The sequence below is a fragment of the Lactuca saligna genome, chromosome 8, assembly GCF_052625555.1.
Source record: "Lactuca saligna cultivar CGN05327 chromosome 8, ASM5262555v1, whole genome shotgun sequence".
Lineage (NCBI taxonomy): Eukaryota > Viridiplantae > Streptophyta > Magnoliopsida > Asterales > Asteraceae > Lactuca > Lactuca saligna.
In genome coordinates this window covers 13,288,611-13,312,928 of record NC_136424.1, presented here as the reverse complement: position 1 = coordinate 13,312,928, position 24,318 = coordinate 13,288,611, and the positions used below count along the sequence as shown (strand labels likewise).

At 32.4% G+C, this 24,318-nt stretch overlaps 1 protein-coding gene across 1 annotated transcript; it reads right to left on the bottom strand.

The window, feature by feature from the left end:
- Positions 1-1,129: 1,129 nt before the first annotated feature.
- On the bottom strand, positions 1,130-2,466 carry LOC145012923 (protein yippee-like). Its single transcript, XM_078971719.1, has 5 exons — positions 2,283-2,466; positions 1,805-1,848; positions 1,578-1,686; positions 1,390-1,445; positions 1,130-1,307 (listed from the first exon to the last, which is right to left on the bottom strand). The coding sequence occupies exons 1-5, from the start codon at positions 2,376-2,378 to the stop codon at positions 1,223-1,225; spliced, it is 390 nt and encodes a 129-aa protein (XP_078827845.1). The 5' UTR covers positions 2,379-2,466; the 3' UTR covers positions 1,130-1,222.
- Between the last annotated feature and the right edge of the window lie 21,852 nt (positions 2,467-24,318).

The following is a 24,318-nucleotide window of genomic DNA, read 5'->3' as shown; positions in this document are numbered from 1 at the left end:
AAATTTATATTTTCAGCCATTTTTAAGATTCATGTTTTATAACAAATTTTTTTAGTATATATAAACTTTCTTTAAAATTTCAAATGGCATTATCCTTCGTAATTAAAATATGTGCACGTAAACATTGTTTAGAGCTTAATACATTTCTTGAAATTTCAAGTATTTTTGGAACCAAACCTTCTAAACATTCTTTTCGATGGTATATAATAATACTTACGTCATGTTTATCTTCTGTTTGTCTGATATAAATTTTTTTTTTTTTTGGAATGAATGCATTTACCGGATCTAGATAATGATTATTTTACATTCCTGTTTAAAATAATAAATTACCGTTTCTTTAATATTTGTTATAAAATATAAATATACAAAATGATCATTTATTTAAGAACCGTTATAAATTAATTATAAATTAAGAGTATATACCATCACATTATATAACTTTTAAATTTTAAATAAATTAAAAATAATTTTATACTTAACTAATACATTCTAATAAATAAATCTAACATATTCATTATACTAAATTAATATGAAGAAAATTAAACGTATATTTAAAAAATGTCCCTCGTTGCAATGAATTAATATGTTTATATAATTGGACATGAAGCATGTTGCTTTTTATTCTCTTTTTATTAAATGTACCCTTTTAAGTTGTTCTTTATATATATATATATATATATATATATATATATATATATATATATATATATATATATATATATATATATATTGTTATCCTTTGTTTTGAAACAAAAAATCACGAACGTTGCCAATAAAAATAGTTACGAGTAAAGCATACCCTCTTAATTTGGAGGAAATCATAAGTGGTGTGGAGAATAATTTTACAAAACAAATATAAGATTAGCACATAATGTTAAGAACATCTATTTTCCAACTTAATCCACTAAGATAATTTGTTAATGGCAAGTAAAAAAACGGTCTTATATAGTTGAACTTATTAAATTTTCTAAGAATTAAATTCATTAAGTCAAAAAGAAAAGGCTCCTTAGTAAGCTCATGCTTTAAATCACCACCAATCTTTAAAGTTGCACATTAAACATTATTTTTAGTTTAAACTTGGTTTTTTTAACTTGTCTTTTATTTAAGTAAACTAAAAAGAAGCCAAGAATTATATAACAAGGAACCATTAAACACCTTGTTCATAACTTCATAACATTAGGATGAAAGGGGTGTAAGAATTTACAATTGTCAAATGCCATCATCAAACATTTTCTTGTTGACTTCGACCAATTTGTGCTTCATTACTAACCCAATAATTGCTTCCATCTGGCCCAGAAAGCTTAAACCTGCATAAACTCAAGATCAATTATATTAACATTGTAATCAAATAAATTTCACAAAATTACATAATTCTAGTCTCATACTAACCTCTCCAAAACCGATTTTCCCTCCTTGTACTTTTGATTCTTTTCATGAGCAGTTTCCTGTTATCAAATTATATAGTCACGTTTATATCAATTTTATGGTCGCATCTACAAATCAGAAAAATGCGACACATAAAATTATTTAAAAAAAAAATTGTAAAACGGTGAAAACACAAAGCCTCAAGATTTTACATATGTCCATCCGACAATTGATCCACATTTCACACAGAAAATGTCAGCAACTGTGTGTAATCCTGTCATCATCATTCTATCTTCTTTTACCCCAACTGTCACATTTACTCTGTAAGAGTATAAAACATGAAGAAATGCATGGTGACATCCACATTGTCAAAAAGGCATTTCAAATAATAATAAAAATAAAATGAGCAATATTAGCATTAGGAGCAATGAAAACTTACACCTTACTGAAGAGATAGGCTTTCCCATGTCTGCAATGGAAGGACTGGATGAAAAAGGGGAAAGGGTAAACCCTAATCAGCAAAGTTCTTTAAATCAAACATATCAACACGCTAAGAACACCAAGAATTTGCCGTAGAAACACACAAACTAGCAAATTTTGTGATGTAGATAACCAATTTCAATCCCAATCCACTGGAATTCACATCGTTTCTTCACATAGTTCAATGCAACCAGTTGAATTAACTTGCAATTTCAACAAGGAGTTATTTTTGAAGGTTTTTAGGTCAATTTAATGCAGATACAGATTCTTAATTCTAATGTATTCAAGTCAAATTCATCATCGATTGAGATTTTGTATAACAAAATCAAAATCAGAACATGGGATTTAAAAATTGAACGATAATCTTCGAATTCCAGAAGATGGATGGGCAGAATCGATCAAAAATAGCATATCAGGATTGAAAGAACTGAACTGACCTTGGAAACAATGTCGTCGCAAAGAGCAAGTTGGGTTTTGCAGTGCTTACAACTGTAAATCTTCCCCTCCAAGGTTACTAAGAACAATCTGCCCATTTCTTCTTAGAACGTTGGATTGAAGAAGAGAAGAAGAAGAAGAAGATGTGAAAAGTGGGGAAGAAAGACAGTTTTAAAAGCATTCAATCATCAACAAATCCACGCAATCTGACCCCAGTAATATATTTTTGCTGGTATGTGGATCCCACCATCATATTCAGGATACATTTATTTCTCAAGGTGCATCTTAAGTTGCAGAGAATACAACATAACATGCAGAAGGTACAACTTTTATGCGTAGGTTACAACAGTACAACTGTCTGGATAAAGTTTACCACCGTTCAGCTATTTGGACCCTAGACCTTTTAATAATTACTTTAATAATTACTTTAATTTTTTTCTTAAAATAAACTAATCATTACCAAATAATTATCTTTTTATTAATTATTATTATATAATATTAGACCCTCATGATTATTTTATATTTTATTTTAAATAAAACTAATTATTACATAATAAAATGGCTTAATATAAAGATTTGTTTATAGAAAAAAAATATTACTTTTATAAATAAGTATTAAAATAAAAATATACTTATTTTTTTTCAAATATACAAAAAAAGTATTTTAAACAAAAAAAAATTTAATTTATTTTCGGTTTTTAGTGCAATTTATTAAAATCATTTTTATATAAAAGCATAATAATAAGTGACTTCAAATACGATATAATAATAATACTTAGTTTTCATTTAAATATTTAATATCATTTTATTTTTATTTATTGGTTTATATAAATATTAAAATATATAAAAAAATTGACATATTTGTATTATTATTTGATTATAAAAAAATAAAATATATAATAAATAAAAAGTTTATAGGAATTAAATGATAAATACGAGTTTCAAAAAAAATTAACTTTTAGTAATCATAAAAGCTATTAATATTATAAATGCACGAAAATTTATGCTTAAAAAGTCATTAATGAGGGGTCCTTTAAGAAAATCTAGGGTCTAATTAGTAGGACCCTTTGCGAAAATATGTTCTCTTTTGATAAAATACGTTAAATAATCTTTTTATTAACATTGAACTTTGCAAAAATATAATACTAAATCTATTCTCGGAAGTTTGCCTCTGTACTATTTTTCTCTCGTTATGGAGCTTAGATCTGTTTTGGACAGATTAGAGTCAATTAGGAGAAATTTTTTTTTGGGAGGCTGTGAAGAAAGACGCAAGATTAATTGGGTGGCTTGGAATGTTGTGCTAGGGCCTAAAGGAAATGGAGGTCTTGGTATTGGTTCTCTTGAATCATTGAACATTTCTTTGCTTATCAAGTGGTTATGGAGGTTTTATGATGAAAGAGATTCTTTATGGAGGAGGGTTATTTGTGGAATTCATAATTGTGAAAGGAAGCATGTGGACAGGTGGGCCAAAAAATCGTTAGGTGGGTGTTGGTTTAATATTATCAACGTCGTTTCTCGTCTCAACGACTTGGGGGTGAATTTCAAGTCTACTTTTGACATCTGTCTTGGGGATGGTAAGAATACTTTGTTTTGGTTGGATGATTGGTTGGGTAATGGTACGATGGCTTTCAATTTCCCTCATCTTTTTGAACTTGACAAACGAAAGAGCTGCTTTGTTGCGGAAAGAGTTGGCTATGATAGGCTGAAGTGGGATTGGAAAAGGAAACCCAACACTGTGATTGAGCGTGAGGAGTTGGATTTATTAGTTAGGCTTGTGGAACGGGTGCAATTTTCTTCAGAACCTGATAAATGGAAGTCGAGATTTTCGGGGGATGGAGGTTTCTATGTTCATGACTTGCGTAGTGTGATTGAGGATTTGAATGCCCCTGTTGTTTACAACCCAACGGTTTGGCTTAAGATTGTTCCACTAAAAGTTTCAATTTTCGTTTGGCGTGCATGTATGGATCGTATCCCTACTGCGATGGCTTTGGCGCGTAGAGGTGTAAATGGTATATCGACGTCTTGTTTACTTTGTAACGTGGGAATTGATGAGGCGAACCATATTCTTTTGCATTGCCCTGTTGCTCGGGATGCGTTGATGTGGCTGCTTAATTGGTGTAACATCCAACCGCCTGCTTTCAATGGTGTTGGGGCACTAGTAAAATTTGCTGGGTGTTGGGGTTCCTGCCCGAAAAGAAGGAAGATCTTAATCGCCTTATGTTATGGGTTCTTATGGTGTGCGTGGAAGATAAGGAACGAACGGAGGTTCAACGACACTTGTAGTTCGCAGTCAAAATTGGCGGATAATGTTGTTTCTTTAGTGTTTGGTTGGGTGAAATACAGGGGAAATTTTGATAGTTGTAAATGGGAAGATTGGTGTATTTCCCCTTTTAATGTTTTGTAATTGTTTTTTGCCCTTGCCTTTTCCTTTTTGGCTTCGGGCTTTTTAATAAAATTTTCACCGTTTAAAAAAAATAATACTAAAACTGTAAAATAATAATCTCACCAACCATCTTCCATGACTCTTTTAAGTTTTAACATTTTGGAAAAAGAATAAATAAATTCATTGTCAAATAATTTACAAAACAGAAAAGTTCGAAAACATAGATCTATAACCTCCCAAAACAGTATGGTAAATTCTTAGACAATTTAAACTAACTAGACCATTTGATTATTTAAATTAATCAATCAGTATAATATATCTTTAATTAAATAATAAATAAAATAGGAAAATCTCCAATAAAGTCCTAAAATTTTAACCCGATTTATGTTTTAGTCATAAACTAATTTTTGTTTACGAAAAAGTTCCAAAAACCGGCAAAAGTTTGATTTTGACCCTTTGACTGGTTGGAACCGGTAACAAATTAATTTAGGACTATTTCATAAATTGACCCAAAATATTGGGACTTTTATGCAAAAACAAAAAAATATTAGGATTTTTCTGCAAACAAAAACCTTATTATTATTATATTAAAAATATAAATAAGTATACTATTTTTTAAATTTGTTATTATTAATATTATTAATAATACATATAAATACATTTAAATTAAAAAAATATTAAAGATATTTTATAAAGGTGAAGGTTGAGCAGATGATAATGCTTTAAGCTTTGTAATCATGAATGTTTGTTTGTATATTCTAACTTTGTATATGGTCATTTCACATTTGTTATTATTGTTTTTAATTCAAAATATTAACATTTAACAATTTAAAAGAAGCTACTGATTTTTCAAATTGTTTACAAATAGTGAGCATGTGATATGCGTGTATGTCTTGTGTGTAAGTATTTTTGAATTACCAACATGTATGTTGCTCTTTTTCATTACTTTATCCTTGTGGTTTTTTTGAAAACATAGCAGATATAGTGTGATAAAGCAAAATAAATCATATTACTTTCTATTAAATAAGATATTTTAATTAATATTTTCGAATTTTGATATGAGCCACCAATGTAAATATTTATTGTGGATCTGTTGGATTTGAAAAGAAATCATTTTACCTTAAGACATTTTATATACAAAGTGATAAATCCTTTTATCTTAAACTATTTATACATAATTTTATAAATATGTAACTTTTTTTAAATTGTTAAGTGTTAATATTTTGAATTGAAAACAATAACAAGAAATGTGAAATGATCATATACAAAGTGAGGACATACTGATTTTAATGCTTAAAGCATTACCATCACCACCACATTCACTTTTAAATAATTTATTTAATATATTTTTATTTAAGTGTATTTATATGTATTATTAAAAATATTAATAATAATGAATTTAAAAATTAGTATACTTGTTAATAATAATAATAATAATAATAATAATAATAATAATAATAATAATAATAATAAGGTTTTTTTTGCAGAAAAGTCCTAATATTTTTTTTGCAGAAAAAATCCCAATATTTTAGGTTATTTTGTGAAATAGTCCCAATATTTTAGGTTAGTGTATAAAATAGTTCCAAATTAATTTGTTGTCGGTTCCAACCGGTCAAAAGGGATCAAAATGCATACTTTTGCTGGTTTTTAGGACTTTTTCATAAACAAAAATTAGTTTAGGAGTAAAACGTAAATCGAACCAAAATTTTAGGACTTTATTGAAAATTTACCCATAAAATAAATAAAGAACCAAATCCTACCCATATTCTTCGAATCAAACATATCCAGTCCATTTACCTCCAAACCAGTTAGACTCTAGATTGGACTTTGGAGTGGATCTCAGCCCATATTAATATCCATAATAAAAAAGGAAAGTCGGTGGCCTGCTTTTCATCATTTATTCATCTTTTAGAATTAGTCCTGTAATTTTTATTTTTGTCACATTTTCCCTTTTAATTTATAAAATGATGCTTTATACCCTTTATGTTTCACAATTACACTTTTACCCCCTTTAACTTTTAAAAACTATTTAATTTACTTCCACACCTTCAATTTTCTAAAATATTGTGTTTACCCATAAATATAATATATATATATATATATATATATATATATATATATATATATATATATATATATAATCTAATTTTTTTTATAGTTACCATCTCTCAAATTTAAAAAATATCGCTTTCACCTCTCGATTTCGAAAGAGTTCCTCTTTTTAAATACATTATTGTCGCCGTAAGCTTACACCCCTTCATTTTCTAAATTTTCATGTTTAACCCTCCCCCCCCCCCCCCCCCCCCCGACACTATATATAATCTGATTTTTCTATTTATCGGCTTTATCTATGTTTTAGCATAAATTTTTCTATGTTTTCATGCTTTTTTAAGCATTTTTCTTGGCATGGATGTTATCCCTGACTTTGGTCTTTGACTTTTGTGTGTGACAACTTAATTCCTCCTAAACTTATATTGCTACTGAGGAGTTCTCCTACTTAAATCCATTATTATTGTCACAACATGCAGCGAGTAAAATCCTAGTTATATCTAAAAATATAAGGCTATACAAAATGATAATGTAAGCCTCTTCGTAAGATGATGTGCCAACCAACTCACTGGTGAAAAGTTATTTACTAAGGATGGTGAGAAGCTAGTGACGTGAGTTGGTGCGAGTCTGCTTACGGGACATCACAAAAGAGAGAGAAGACCTATCTATATATCTATCGTTTTTCTTCTACTTCTCACTTTTTTCCTACTAGTAAACACCGTTTTCTAAGGTTGGTAAGAAGTTAATGGAGTTGATATTGGCTTATGTGGTCCGTTCCTACATGTGGAGTACTTTTAGCCTAAGATACCTTTTAAACTTTCAACATTTCACACTATATTAACATTATATCACTTTCCACAACATATCTATCAAACATTTCAAATAATAACCCATAATCTAAGGGAAATAAAGATAGTTTGCATGGTGCTAGAGCAACAAACTCTTTAGTTTTGAAGACCTTGTGCAAAGGGATGTGGTGTAGCAACACCATGCCTGAGGCCATGTCAACATGTGTTGTTATGGGGCATGTGCACCTCATGGTCTAATTAGCAACAAAAATGGTGACACTAGACAACATTATTTTTTTATCGGTATGCCACCTTATGTTGAAGTTTGTGGGTTTTGAATCTTATTTCTTCGACCATTAGTTGTCGGAAATTGCCCTTGTCTTCTGCGGATACTTCCTTTACTCATATATTCCTTTTCTTTTGTGCATCTTAAGTTTTAACTCACCTATCCTACTTGATTATGTATGTAAAGCATAAACTACACAAAAACTAAAGTCTTTTTAACATAAAATATACCTTAATTGAAACCAAAGATTTACCCATTGATCATATGTATCTTTTATTCTTGCAAATGTATATGCTATATCTTATAAGCAAGGGGATAAGCCTCTTTTTATAGGTTGGTGTTTTTCAGGAAAGACCAACTTAACATCAATTAATATTATTGTTATTGTTATTATTGATCGTTATATAATTTTCAAATCGGGTATTCTTCTTTCTTTCTTTAACTAATTATTAAATAGATAAAATATTGCAAATCCTTAATCTTTAATAAAGTCCTTCCAAATAATCCCTTAATTCTCTTACTAATTAAATTATAAATTTAACATCTTAAGACTAAATATATATCGGATTTGTGGGTACTATAACTAATTTCTTCCTAAATTCACCATCGTATATAATGAAAATGTCAATGTTTTTTTAAATAAATTTTATTCAACATTAATGACCAAACACATACATATCAAAGTTGCATAGATTAGGTTCTGCTGAATGTACCTTGTGATTCCTATTATGTTAAAATGTCTACCTTAATCGTTATTTAACAAGCTTGGTTCAAATTTAAATGTGCATGGTATTCTTTAGATAAAATTTTGGGTGTTGGTGGTTATTGTATTCTCTCGAAATGAAATTCTTCAAATTGAAATTGAGATATGAATCGCTTATCTGTTTTTTAATGGTAAAAGTGATTTTATAGCAAAACAAAATCCACCAAAAAAGCTAGACAATGGACAATGTAATTGATATATATATATATATATATATATATATATATATATATATATATATATATATATATATATATATATATATATATATATATATATATATATATATATATATATATATATATATATATATATATATATATACTAGCCGTTACCCGCGCACAGCGGCGGGGACAAATAGCTTCTTTTAACGATATTTTTTTAAAGAAAAATGTTATGTTCCAAAAGAAAGTTCACGTCGTGGGTGAGAGGAAGGGCGGTAGTCGTGATAGTGGTTGGTTGAAGGCGGAAGGAGGCAGAGCAGCTGTGGTGGTGGTGGTTATACTGTCTTGGTTACTGGTTAGGGTTCTTCGAGAGAGTGTGCGTATATTTCTTACTTTGAAGGGATTACGAAGATAGATATTATGAGATGACTTGTTACCAATGTGAGAGAAGAGATCCTCTATAAATTGTTGACATTGACCTTTTCAAATGGCTGAAGTGTTGAGATTGACGGGTTCAATTTGCAAATGAATTCTTCTATTAACTTGATACGAGATTTTTAGGGGATAAAGGATAAGGTTAAAGTTTTAATATTATTATATTATAAATGGGTTGTACTTCAAGCTTAATAGTTTGGACGTCTTAAAAAAATAATATTATTATATTCAATCTATTTATAGAAATAGTTAGATTTCTTTTATAAGTAGTAAAGATATATATATATATATATATATATAGTCAAGATCAAATAAGAAGGAAATTTTTGGTAGGAAGGTAAGAAGTTTTTTTCCTACATATTTTTTTCGCGAACAAACAAAATGAATCATTAGATGATTCATTTGTAAGATGATTCATAAGAAAAAATTTCAAAAAAACATCTTGATGATTCATTTATACAATGATTTTGTTTTTATTCACTAGAATTGTCATAAAAGTGAATTTTTTCTTAATTTACTTAAAAATGAATCATAAATATGTTTTTTTGGGAATTTTTTCTTGTAAATCATCTTACAAATGAATCATCTAGTGATTTATTTATTTTGTTCGTCAAAAAAATATGTAGAAAAAAAACTTCTTACCTTCCTACCAAAATTTTTTTTCTTACCGGATCTATATCCTATTTATTTATATATATAATCAAAACACTAGAGTAATTCTTTCCAAACATAGTCAAACATTTCAATACAAAACATTTATCGGAGTTTATTCCTAAAGATTACATATTGTGGAAAACACCGATGTATGCGCTGTGATCAAGTCGGACCCTTCCTTTTCGAATTGAAAATACCTGAAATCATAAACAAAAATATAAGCACGAAGCTTAGTGAGTTTCCCAAGTACCACATACCATACATATCGGACGAGCCTTACATAACATACATAATCATGAGCCATACATCAACATAATCTATAGGAGTGCTATGTGCCAACCATAGTCTTGCCATTATGCCACGAGCCGCCTCGTGGTCTTCCTTACCAGGCTGGGGGCCACAGCCTTGGGTCTTACAGACAAGTGCCAGGAACTACCTCGTGGTCTTCCATGCAAGTATCACAAAGACAACTAGCATATAATCTACAACTACTTAACTAACATTTGCCAGAGTTCAAAATTCTGGTCTTTTATACAAATTTCTAGGAGCCGCCTCCTGGTCTTTCATACATAATGCCAAGGGTCACCCCGGGTCTTCCTACCATATATAAACCAAATGGACCGGCATTGGTGCCTTCGACCCATAGAACATTGAAGAGACTCATTTGGAATGCAGAAGCTTACTGAAAGAAATCCTTAGCTGCTGCCTGACGACTTTCCAAGCTATCAATACCAAAATATCATCCAATTTGTAATTTGATTCCAAACTATGATTCATTATCTACAATTGGGGTAAAATGACTATTTAACCCTGGCCTACAAGACTTATAACTAAGGCCAAATCCACAAAACCAAACAAGCCCAAAACCACAAGATCCATAAAAGCCCACTAATGGCCCAATTTTCCAAATTGGGCCCAAACTTTTACATGGGCCTTTCCCTAAAGCCCATTTAATTTTTCTGAACCAAAACACATATTCATAGCTAGCCTAACAAAACCCCATGCAAGACAAGTCTATAAGATAGCCTAGACCCGAAATGGAACCACAAGGCCCAATAAGGCCCAATGACCCCAATTAGGCCCAAATCCATCATGGACCTATCCTGAATGGGCCCAATATCCAAAAAGGGTTGAAATACTGATTGGTCAACCCTATTTCACTCCTGGTCCAAGGTCCAAATCCCAAAAAGTCAACAATACAAGAAAACTCAACCTAGTCGAGTATGCCCTGCGTACTCCGTTGGTACGCCTAGTGTACACCCCTTGGGGCCATTACACGCAGCATACCAAATGGGTACGCTCTGCGTACTCTTCTAAATTCCAGCCATCTTTATAAAGCACTTAATCACTTAAGTCCTTGCTCCAAACTCTCAGATCTGATTCCCATAGATGACTTTTCAAGTAAAGTTGGAAACTTTACTAGCATGCATGGCTTAATGGGACTCTAGAGCTCAAAAGAGCTTAATGGATGGCCTTAACACATGCATGGACTCAAAAACTCCACAAATCTTGCACCTTTATGAATGAGGGACCCTTAAAATGTCCAAATCTATTAGATCAAACCTTCGAAACAATCTTAGCTCAATAGGACCACCACAAGAGGCTATAAATGGCCAAAAACAACCCCAAAAAAGATCTATGAAATGAGAAGACAAGATCAAATATTTTTACCTCCAATGGATTTCGAAAGATGGAAAACCTCTGGATCTACAAGCTCCTTTCCAGGTAGTGATTTCTCAATAAACACCAAGCTATTTAAAGTGTACAAAATACCCCAACAGTCCTTCACAAGGACTTAAATGCTCCAAGATATGGCTAAAGGTCGACTTATAGGGTGTAGGAGGCTGAGAGGTGGAAACAAGATGAGCCTCATGAAAAAAATAAGGTTTAAATAGGGTCAAGTGTCTAAATTTAGGGTTTCATGGCTGAAGAGAGTACACCCCGCGTACCCCTTGGTATGCCCTTCAAACACATCTAGTACGCCCCACATACTAGATGGCCCTCAAAAATCTCAAGTTCGTTAGACTATAATTCCTTCTCCCCAAGTCTTTTTCCAACAAACTTTATATCTACAGAAATGTGACGATAAGCCCTACGCTTCTAATAACTCACTGTTGCCTAAAAACTTCCCGATTTAGAACCCAAAATTCATAAAGGACCGAGATACCAAATTACCATATACCCTTGGCCTCTGAAGACTCAATCGAACACTTGGATCACTTATAATATGACACCCACATCTGAATTGGCCCAAATCCTTCCTTTCCAAAGTCCCTAAGCCTTAAGAGAAATGATGATTGAGTCGCAGCCCTGGGTAACGAATCAAAGCCAAAACCGAGTGTTATATATATATATATATATATATATATATATATATATATATATATATATATATATATATATATATATATATATATATATATATATATATATATATATATATATTGTTGAGCGTGTCAAACCCAACAAATAAATGGGTACAAAATGACTCCAAAACACTACTACTTTGCACTAAAAATGTAATACAAGGTAAGCAAGGTTGATCCACAGAGACACGGGACAAATTCTTATACCTTTTTTGTACAAGGTACAATAATCCTTACATAAATGGAGGGTTGGTATGCACTGATTTAAACAATAGAATAAAGCAATAAGTAAATGATCGATTAAATAAAACAGATTCAAGATTTGTGAGAACTCCAACTCCATGCAAGACAATTTAGCAATGTAATTCCAACGATGAAATGATATTTGTTCAATTCTACCTAAATTGGTACTTGAAAGTGTTAACAAGCTCTAACACTTCCCATTCACCAAGTTGTCAAATTCAAAACAAGCTCTTTGAAAATAACCTAACCTTCTAATTTAAGTCTAAGCAAGCTCTTAGATAAAAAATAAAAAAGTTGTAATAAGATTTATGTGAGTGTTCCCAACAACACCTAATACTCCTCATAAGTTTGGGAGCGTAAGAATGTGTGAATAAGATTTACACTAAATTCGTTCAATAGAAATCAGGTTAGTGCTTGTTACCTAGTCTAATTTACAAAACAATTACGAATTTTGCAGTTAGATAACGTGAATGACCTAACCCTAATTCAAATGGACAATAAGAATCACAATTAGAATCAAACATTCGATTGAAACAAATCAAATTCACTAGATAGAAATTAAAAGCAAACATCAAGTCATATGATTGAAATCAAAACTAAGAAGTCAAGACATAAAGTTGGAGAATCTAGGGTTCTAGCCACTCATGGCTAGGACAACATCACAAATCTAGAAAATGAAATTAAAGTTCTTACAAATTGAAATATAATGTTCCTAAGTGTTAATCAACTTCAAAATCCTCAAGAAAATCGCCTTCTCTGCTCCGAAAGTCGCCCCCCAAAGTAAAAATTGGTTCCCCTTTTAAGAAAGGTGAAAAACTACTTTAAATCCCACATTTACGTTTACACAGCCCGCGTAAATTAACATTGTCGTTTACGCGGCCCGCGTAAACGCAAAAATATACTGCACAGAAATCTATGTTTACACGGCCCGTGTAAACACTAGGCTTGCATTTACACGTCCGTGTAAATCTTTGTAAAGCCAAAATCTTCATTTCTTTGATATCTGCACATAAATCTATGGAACTGTGTAGTGAAATTTCAACCCAATCAGTCCCAAACTATTCAAATTTAGGCGATTAGGTGTAGAACACCCCTCAGAGTTTACTCATTCGAGTCTCGAAGGTCATAGATTAACTTAATAATAATTTTTTAAAAGCAAAGATAACACATAACACTCATATTAATTAATTTGCTAGGCCTATTTCGTTTTTATTTTTGTCCTTGACTTTTCTATTGTTGGACACCTCACCGTTTATTACCATGAGACACTTCTAGACATTTTTTCGGGGGATTGAAGTCAATATGCAAAGATCCGTAAGTATAGTTGGAAACTATGTCTCCAAGCATGGTATATAAAAGGAAATGAGTAGAAAAAGACTTTTTAGAGAGCTAGAAGGCTCAGGACACTGAATTTTTGTATTATTTTTATGATTTTTTTGGATTTGACATTTTGGGTCAAATTGAACATTTACTACTCATAAGACCAGTCACATGTCCCAAAGGATGACTCATACCTGCTGTTATGCTCCAATGTTGACAATCTTATCACTTTCTGTTTTGCACGAGTAGTTTCAGGAGGTGCGTTCATGTGCAATTACCTTGCTTTTAGATTTTCAATAAAAAGAGCAAGTCTAATCTCAAGGAAAACGACTTACTTACCAGCTCAAATGTTTTGAGAAGATCTGGCTGCTTGGGATTGGATCAAAATAAACATATAATAAAATATTTTTTTGATTTTTTTACATGAATGCAATGCAAAAATTTAGATGCAAAATGCAAAAAGATTTTAGATGCAAAATGCAAAAATATTAAAAATAGACTAGAAAGAAAATCTTTTTGGTTTTTTAAAAAAATTTAAATGCAGAAAAATGAAAAATAAAAGAAAAAAACATTATGCAATATGTACAAAACTGCATGCAACCTACACGCAATGAGATTTATGCACAAGCTTAAAATATAGCATCGTCCTCGATGCTTGAAGAGAGGCACATCCGACCTATTGAGGGCCAGATGGTAAAGGATGGTAGCTAGGTTGGGAATGGGTCGAAAACAGTCACAAATGCACACCAATTGAATTTTATGTAAAATATGAACGATCAAATATATGGAAAGATTTTACCGAATCGTTCTTGGAGCCTCGCAATTGTGGTGTAAACCTCCTCTTTATCCTCCACAAGCTATTCGTGAAGTATTTTTGGAGTCGGAGATTCATTTTCTAAGCATAAAAAATATGTTTAAAACCATTTGGGACATATATTTTTTTTGAAATTTACCAAAGACTAAAAAGCTTTTTAAAAAAAAGGACAAAAATACCCCCGGGTTGCCTCCCGGTTAGCCGCCCTTATTTTAAGTTGTTGGCTCGACTTGGCCCCTGAATGTGCTTTGTTCTAAGTTGGTGGGCCTTTCCAACATATCAACCTTCTCGCCACCTCCTTCAATGAGACATTCACCCTTTCTTTGGCTTTCATTTTGCGCACAAACCAAAAAGGACTTAAACCCTTAATATCGGAGGCGGTCCACTTGATCCTTTTTTGGTATTTATTAAGCAGAATTATCAACTCCTTCTCTTCCTTCTTCGATAGTTTATTTGATTTAATGATTGGTTGAGTGCTCTCCTTCTCGACATGTATTATCTTTAAAGGGTTCGATGAAGTTTTTGCTCCCGAATCTTGTACTTGTTCCACCGGTGGAAGGAATTTGGCTTTGGTAGTAGGTGGCTTGGGTTTCATATCATCAATCCTTATATGCTTCATGTCATCAATAAACTACAAAATCTTCAACACCTCATTATTCATATCGGACTCCTTTGCAAGCTCTTTGGTTTTGTCCCTATCTAGTTTTCGTGACAAAAATAACTCTAGATATTCATTGTTAGACAAGCTTAAACCCTTTTTAGTTGAAGGCTGGATCAAATTCACAAGATTGACAGATTGAACATCGGAAGGAATCTTTTTTACTTCATGAACATTGAAGTTGATAACTTCACCATCAAATTCCATACTTAAAGTTCCTTTGTAGAAATCAATTTTTGTTTTAGAAGTTTTAAGCAAAGGTTTACTCAAAGGTACGGAACTTGAACTTGGGGAGTCATCATATCCCATATCTAAGACATAAAAATCAGTCGGGAAAACAAATTCATTGAATTGCACTAACATGTCCTCTAGTACACCTTTCGGGTGTACTAATGACCGGTTGGCAAGTTGGATGATCATACCGGTTTTGCTCAATGTTCCTACTGATGGGTTTTGGTCATAAGACATCCTATGTGCTCATACAAACCCTAATGCTTGGATCTAGGTTTCTCTATTGTACATGCTTTGAATCCAAGACTATAAACCCTAATTCTAGAATGCAAGTAATCATATTAACATAAGAATGAGTTTATAATGTTACCTTGACTGTTATGTAGCAATAACAATCCCAAATCTCCTTGTAATGACTTTGGAAGGCTTAGAGTCACAAGTGTCACTCCTCTAATGGCTTACAAACACCAAGATCAAATGGAGAAGGTATAAAGAGAGAGGAGAGAGGTTAGAATTCGTCCTTAGGACTCCTTGGGAAGGGATACACGAATTCATAAGCCTTAGGGTCTTTATATAGGTGTAGAGATAGGGTTTCAGTCATTATCCTTATCTAGTTGCTTATCCACAAAGCAACCCATAAGATAATCCTTGAATCCTTACATAGTCAAATTCTAAGGCCTTATCACCTTAAATTCGTCCAACCAAATAATAAGATAATCCTTACCTTATTTTGTAACTATCACATAATTACAAATCAGCCCCTCTAGTTTAATTAATTACACTTGATCACAAAATTAATTCCTAATTAACTATTGACCAATATTAATTAAACAAATATGATTTCTCCTTTAATATATTATTCTTATAACATATTAATAAATCATAATAACCTCTCTCTCTCTTTATTTATTTCTCCAATCAAGTTGCTTTGGTGAAGGCAACCCAAAAGGACCATGCACCATCGGGTCAAGTACATACCAAAATAGTTATGGACTTAGACACTAATCCAACAGTCTCCCACTTGGATAAGTCTAATAACTATTATGCATATGACTTCAGATCCTGATCTGCAATCGTAGCTTTCCAAAGCCACTGTCAACTCTGATCCTATCAGATACACATGTCCTTAGATAAGGGATCATATATTCCTCCATTCTAGATATCATATGAGATATGATTTCAAACCATTCTCTTTGTACTATATCTCGATTTCCGATTTATGACGACAGACTAATTGAACAAATCAAATTAGCCCTAGCCCGTCCGAGCATTTACGTTTGTCATCATTAAACCATTGAGGGGCCCAAAAGATATCGCTTTTATCCTACCTTGGATAAAAGGAATGGATAAACTTTGATACAATGCTTGCTTGCACTCACTAACCAAATCACACACAACAATATATTTTATAACACCAAGTTACTAGTGCGTTTACATATTATCAATGTGCAACCGATTAGCAAGATACAACTCACACATCTCGGTTTCAAGAATATAAGATGTTATCGTCTCACCAATCACCTACAATTCATGGAGTGATCCAAGTGAGCGTGGGTTTAATCCAATGCTCAAATCATATTCATAAGCACTCATGAACGTTGCAGCAAACATTTGCTTATGTCTAATACTCTTCTAGACAATCCACACACCAATTCATGATAGTCTTCATTCATATCTACTTCCAACATATGAATGACTGTGGCCCGTTCGAATAATTCGATTATTCTTAATAAACTCAAATTATTCTGGAAGTCCAAAACATGCAAATGTGAAACACAAGAATAATACTAATCTCATATGGCCTCAAACCTTTGAGTATAAATAAAACGCCTTTTATTTATCACCATTTCGATTACTCATTATTTGTCGTTTCGGGTAATCAACTTCTTACTTGAATTATTACACTTGTTCCATGCTCCTAGCATGCACACAATGTTACCTATGGTTCTTACTTTGTGAAATAGACCAAATTGAATACATTTCCAAACATTCTCATTTCACAACTCCAAATCCATTGTCATAAGTTTAAGAATAACAAATTATTGCTACTTATAGAATATGCTAGATTCTAACATCCTATGCAATGATTCTTTCGTAATGTCACTGCACCAAAGTCAAAAAGACTATTGCCAATGATATTACAAAGTCCTCTATGGGAGATTGTTACAAGAGAATTCCTTAGATATGATGTCTCTCACTCAAAGTACATTCCCTTGAACATCCTTTTGCATAAAAGTTTCTAATCTAGTCATAGATTTTCAATATTTACTTCCCAATATGGACACGCTTCCATATTTTCCATATGAAAACTCATTTCATAATAGAATCTTTTCTATTCATCATAATGTCAATATGGTCCATTAATACCATGCTTCCAACCACTCACAAGCAACCAATTCTCGTCGAAGTTTGGATTGTCCTTTGATAGTTGTTTAATTATTTTAGTCAAAACCGATTCTAGTCCCTTTTCCCTCTAAATTCGCTAGACATTTGGAAAATTTTAGAATGGTCAAACATTAAAGCATTTGCAATCGATCCTATACCCGAAGTGTATGGGACACGACGCATAATGTTTTATTAGCTATGTTCTCAAAATTCGAATTGTGAAAAGGAATGTCGTAATCATAATCGAAATTTTAAGAACACACTATGCACCTTTGACTAAATTTATTAACATTTCTCAACCTAAGCCTTTAGATTTGAAATGAAGCATAATATTCTCTCCCTTAATTATAACAAAACAACTTTACAACACTTACGACTTTGCAAGGTATAACTCTTGTTTTTCTATAATTAATATTGCCAACTTTCATTACTTTCCATAATAATCATACAATCATAACTTTTATGCTCCCACTATTATGATGAAAACTATAAAACATAACACTTATGCTCCCACTAGCTTTGACATGTATTCATAAACATCTTAACTTTCAGAAAGACAATACCTATTGAATTTCTTAAGTCCATGTTTCTAATACTTAGTGCTTTGATAATCTTTTATCAAGGCTTCTTGAACTTATACACTTTTGCATTAGATAGTGCATATGTGTGTCTTAACAATTAAGACTAATTGCCAAACCTCACAATTCAAATCATGGAAAGGGATACCGTAACCATAATCGAATTTGAGAATGCAATTTTACAATCACTATCTTCTTAAAATCTTTCTTAGTGAAAGCATTTCCTCACAATCATTTTCATGAAGGAGGAAATCTTATGACACTTAGATTTTAATGGTGTATATGTTCCTATCCATGTGAATTTGTTAAAACCAAAGTTTACGACAAATTCAAACTCATATGAACCGAACTTTCTTAATCTTGATTTCTTGCCTTATGGTAGCACAGCTGCCCACCATGTCTTCCAAGTAGTTAAGCATCTCACCTTTTTCCTATCAATGTACCTTCAATTGATTAAGGTGCTTTGCCTTTTATGCGTTCAAAATGAGAACTCATAGGACTCACATGCATAATTAACTCAATTGGAACAGCACATAATCAAAATAATGTCAACACGATAGGTTGTAAACCTCAACTTGTGTGCTAGTGATGATCAATAAGGTTTATTTGACTTGTTCTTGAAACCTTTCAAGACCATTAAGACTCCCACTGACTCCTTGACATATAAGATTCTCTTGTCAATAAACATTTGTTGACAACCAAATATTCAAGAGTTAGTGTAGTTTTTATAAAAAACACTTCATAAATTTGTCCTAGTTGGCCTTTGTCTTATCCAAGACATCACAACTTTCCATATTTGATGAATGTTATAAACCTTCTTTACTTTTCACTCATTATCACAATCTTAACTTTAAGACTTGTTATTGGAACGAATTATGATTGACTTTTGATTTAACCATTTCTTCAATTCTTGATTCCTCTTCTTAAACATACAAGATTTACTTAGAGGATCAATTGAGATATGGTTCTTAATCATTAAGACCCATTATAAAGCATAAAAGCTACTCTCCCTTCTTCTTAGAATGGAGAAACTTTTATCTTTCTGCCTACTTGATTCTTCTTATTCGTTCTACTATTGATCTAAACCCTTTAATCAATTCAGAATTACACTTAATCTTGTAAGTGTAATCATATTTACTAAGCCTTTAGTAAATCATGACGAATATCTTTGTTACTCTTATGGTGAACTTGATCAACACACAACTTTGTGTACTCGATCTCCTAGTCCTTCACTTGACACTTTGTCAACGAATTTGTCTAATTTCCAAATATGAAATTTCTCATTCATCATGCAACCAAGTTGCGTGATTCCAAATTTCAGTCCAATTGAAATTTGGGCGATGAGAAACTCTCCCTATTTGGTAAATTCTCGACATTTCCATAAATAACATAACTAAGAATCATATCCATTCGTTGTAGAAATATACAAACATCAATTTTCATAACGATTTCATTGCAAGGAAGTAAACAAATAAATAAATAAGTCAAACAAAATTTATTTTATTTATAAAAGCAGCAGAAAAACATTTGTCCTTACAATGCAAAATCTATTGAAAACTATGTAAAAGGAAAATTTCTAACAACTCTATCATAACTATCTAAGCTCAAAATCCAATCTTCAAGTCCATGCGATCAAGATCCATCTCTTGTGATTAGATTCATCTTGCTCTCTTATCAAGCTTCCTTTCTTTTCACCTATCCTTCAAAACATTCAAATGCAATATTATCACATCATGTATTAAGAATCAATGAATAGGAACTTAACGGAGTTAGATAGTGGATTTTACCTGAAGCGTATTCATACTTTTGACTCTCCCATCTCTTAGATCTCTTAGGTAAATAGGGCAACTTTGTCTCCAATGCCCCTTTTCTTGGCAATAAAAGCAAATTGACTCTTTTGGAACAACACATGGAACTACTTTAGACATCACCTTTCTCTTATGATTAAACTTTTCGAACATTGCATATCTTTCATCGCCATTGTCTATATCCATAGAGGTCTTGAAGGCAGATTCACCAATCAACTTTGCTTTTCTATTGCGCCAAACCATTGCCGATTCAGCAGCAATAAGCATATAGGTGAGATCAATAAGGGTCACGTCGTGGTTCATTATATAAGTACTCTCTTACGAACTCACTATACGAGTTAGGAAGTGACTGAAGAACCCAATCAACAGCCATCTCTTCACCGACAACGGATCCCATCATTCTTAATCTATCAATGTGCTTCATCCCTAAGACGTGTCCACACACCGACTTTCCTTCTTTATTTTTACTTGCCAAAAGGGCTTGAGTGATATTGAACCTTTCAATTTTACAATCTTGTGGGTTAGGGAGAATAATTGGAGGAGGAGGAGGAAGTGAAACATGATTTCTTGTTCCTCGATCGAATCGTGGAATATCATCTTCATGTGGAATGCTTGTTCCACGGGATTTGGGAAGACCATAGTTGTCGAACTTTGACATCTACAAAACGGGAGAAAACAAATTCAAGTTATTTGATCGATTGAGTCCTTAGTAAATCACCCAAATGAGATACCAAGGCTAGGACCCAACACAATACACTACAACCTAGAAAAGAGATGCCGTAATCTAGTTGCAGAATATTTGAAGGTAAGTGAATGACGATTCACTAATTTCCACCATGAAAAACGAAAAAGAAATTTAAGTTTTAAATCTATGAAAACTCCTAGATCCTTTGAGATTCATTGAACTTTCAATGGCATGTTTAAATCTCGATATGCCCCTCTTGTTTGTGACTGGGATGCCCAGGATCACAAAGTGGGTGTGAATAACCATGCAAACTTACACGGTGCCCTCACATGTTACAGTCACCTATTCGATGTGCCGGTAAACCACACACGCTCCACCGAACTATGACAAACATTGAGTCACCCTTTTCTACCTTTTCTTAGAACCATTTAGTGTGCCGGTAAACCACACACACTCCACTAACATCTTCGCAAGGGCACAAAGTGTAATTTCATGGAATTGCATCAATTCACTTTTGCCTAAGTAACTAAGATTGGGAATTAGAAAAACATTTAGTTACTTTGTATTTCATTATACTTATAATGGAAGGTTTCGTCCTATCCTACCCGTTCGGCTAACGACCCTCCACTAGTCAAGAGTGCGGTGGGTAAGAGTGGATACCCATTCAATCACCATTTTATAGGCAATTTCCTTAAACACCCCTTATAGACCAGTTTCGTGAATGAGGCCTACTAACGGTAAGACTGACTTTTAGTTATACATATATAATGTTAGACTTTTAATGTTATATATAGTATAGGGTGTATTTTATAACTTTTAAAATACTATGTGGTTAACTTTAACAATTACACTTTTAATTCAATTAATTGGTTAACCTAAACTTTTATGGATTTATTAAATCTCTTTTAACTATACACCTTAATTAATTAATAAAACCATAAGGGTGTATTTGAACTTTTCAAAACTAGGGTTTTAGAATTTAACATTCCTAATTAAACTTTTTACTCAACTTTTAAATTCCAAAACTTGAGGGAAAGTTTTGAAACATTTCAAAAGCATTAGGGTTTCAATTATTTAAATTTCAAAATAACAAAACTTTTGGGTTCAAATTTAAACTATAAAACCTAAAGGGTTAAATATGAAACTTTTCATAACAACAAGGATCAAATAATAAATAATCTAAACTAACATTTAATTACATAATTATCCATATTTGATTTGTTTAATGATTTCTTGCAAAACAATTTATCAATTTACTCAAAATAATTAATCAATTATCTTATAAGGAAACAATTATCTTATTATAGATAAATATCTTCAATTAGATCAAAATATAGTCAAATATATCATATAATCGGATTAATATTGATCTAACATGATAAGGTAACTATCCATATGCAAAAACAGCAAGAAATCCCGAGATAAGCACTATCTGACGAGTTGATTCGTCGAGTCAAGCCTGGACTCGTCGAGTCACCCTGGACTCGGCGAGTTCAGCTATGGACTCGGCAAGTCCAGCCTCTAAAACATCAAAAATCGAATTTTTTAGATATACAATGCATCAATACAATTGAAACCATCCTAGGCTCTGATACCACTGATGGGTTTTGGTCATAAGACATCCTATGTGCTCATACAAACCCTAATGCTTGGATATAGGTTTCTCTATTGTACATGCTTTGAATCCAAGACTATAAACCCTAATTCTAGCATTCAAGTAATCATATTAACATAAGAATGAGTTTATAATGTTACCTTGATTGTTATGTAGCAATAACAATCCCAAATCTCCTTGTAATGACTTTGGAAGGCTTAGAGTCACAAGTGTCACTCCTCTAATGGCTTACAAACACCAAGAGCAAATAGAGAAGGTATAAAGAGAGAGGAGAGAGGTTAGAATTCGTCCTTAGGACTCCTTGGGAAGGGATACCCGAATTCATGAGCCTTTGGGTCTTTATATAGGTGTAGAGATAGGGTTTCACTCATTATCCTTATCTAGTTGCTTATCCACAAAGCAACCCATAAGATAATCCTTGAATCCTTATCATAGTCGAATTCTAAGGCCTTATCACCTTAAATTCGTCCAACCTAATAATAAGATAATCCTTACCTTATTTTGTAACTATCACATAATTACAAATCATCCCATTTAGTTTAATTAATTACACTTGATCACAAATTTAATTCCTAATTAATTATTGACCAATATTAATTAAACAAATATGATTTCTCCTTTAATATATTATTCTTATAACATATTAATAAATCATAATAACCTCTCTCTCTCTTTATTTATTTCTCCAATCAAGTTGCTTTGGTGAAGGCAACCCAAAAGGACCATGCACCATCGGGTCAAGTACATACCAAAATAGTTATGGACTTAAACACTAATCCAACACCTACACCAATTGATTAAAAATGGAATATGGTAGGAAATTTATGGATGCATCTAGAGCGAGTACATAACGATTCTCCAATTTGCATGGCACGGTAAAGACACCGGGATCCTTGCACTTCGAGGGCATCCTCTTTTGCAAAATCGCGGATACATTCTCCCCAGTTGTTACGATTTGATTTCCTTTTAATTTCTTTATAGATACACAAAGGTCCTTAAGAAACCTTGCATATCTAGGTTAATGCTTGATGACCTCAAGGAGTGGAATATTGATTTGAACTCTTTTGAACATTTGCATGATACCACTCTCATCCCGTTCTTTCTTCGTGCTCTTTAATCTTTTAGGAAATGGAGCAGGTGTGGCATTAGATTCAGTGATGAAGGGCTTCTTTTTAGTTGTTTTATCTTCCTTCTTCTCTTCTTTGGTTGCCACTTCGACTACTATTTCTTCTTCCCTTTTATCAACCAACACTTTTGGACCATCGTAGCTCTTTCCGCCTCTCAATGTGATGGCACACACATTGTTTCTTGGCTATGTTTCAATTTGGGCAGACAACTTTCCTTGAGATGATAGTTTGCTTATGGAAGTAGCAAGCTGTGAAACTTGCTTCTCTAAGTTCTTTATGCTTGCTTTTTTTTCTTGTTGGAAAGCTTGTGCACTAGTTGCCAAACTCTTCACTATGTCCTCTAAGGATATATTTGATGAACCCGCTTGTTGAGGAGGGTGTTGTGGCTACCTTGGCTGAAAGCGCTATGGTGGTAAAGGTAGTCTTTGTAGGTATTGATGTGGTGTACTTGGTTGATAACTCCCTTGTTGATTTCCTCCCCAACCTTGATTATTATTCCATTTCTGATCACCCAGTGGCTGCTCATATGTAACGCCCGTAGATCCGGGCTAGTCAATTTAGAGGCAATAGGGGTCGAAAACGACTTTTCGACAAAAGATTATTAAGAATAAATAATCTCAACCAAGTTTTAGTATATGTTACAAGGTTTTCGTTCATATAAAGAGAGTCGAAATCCAAGTTATAAC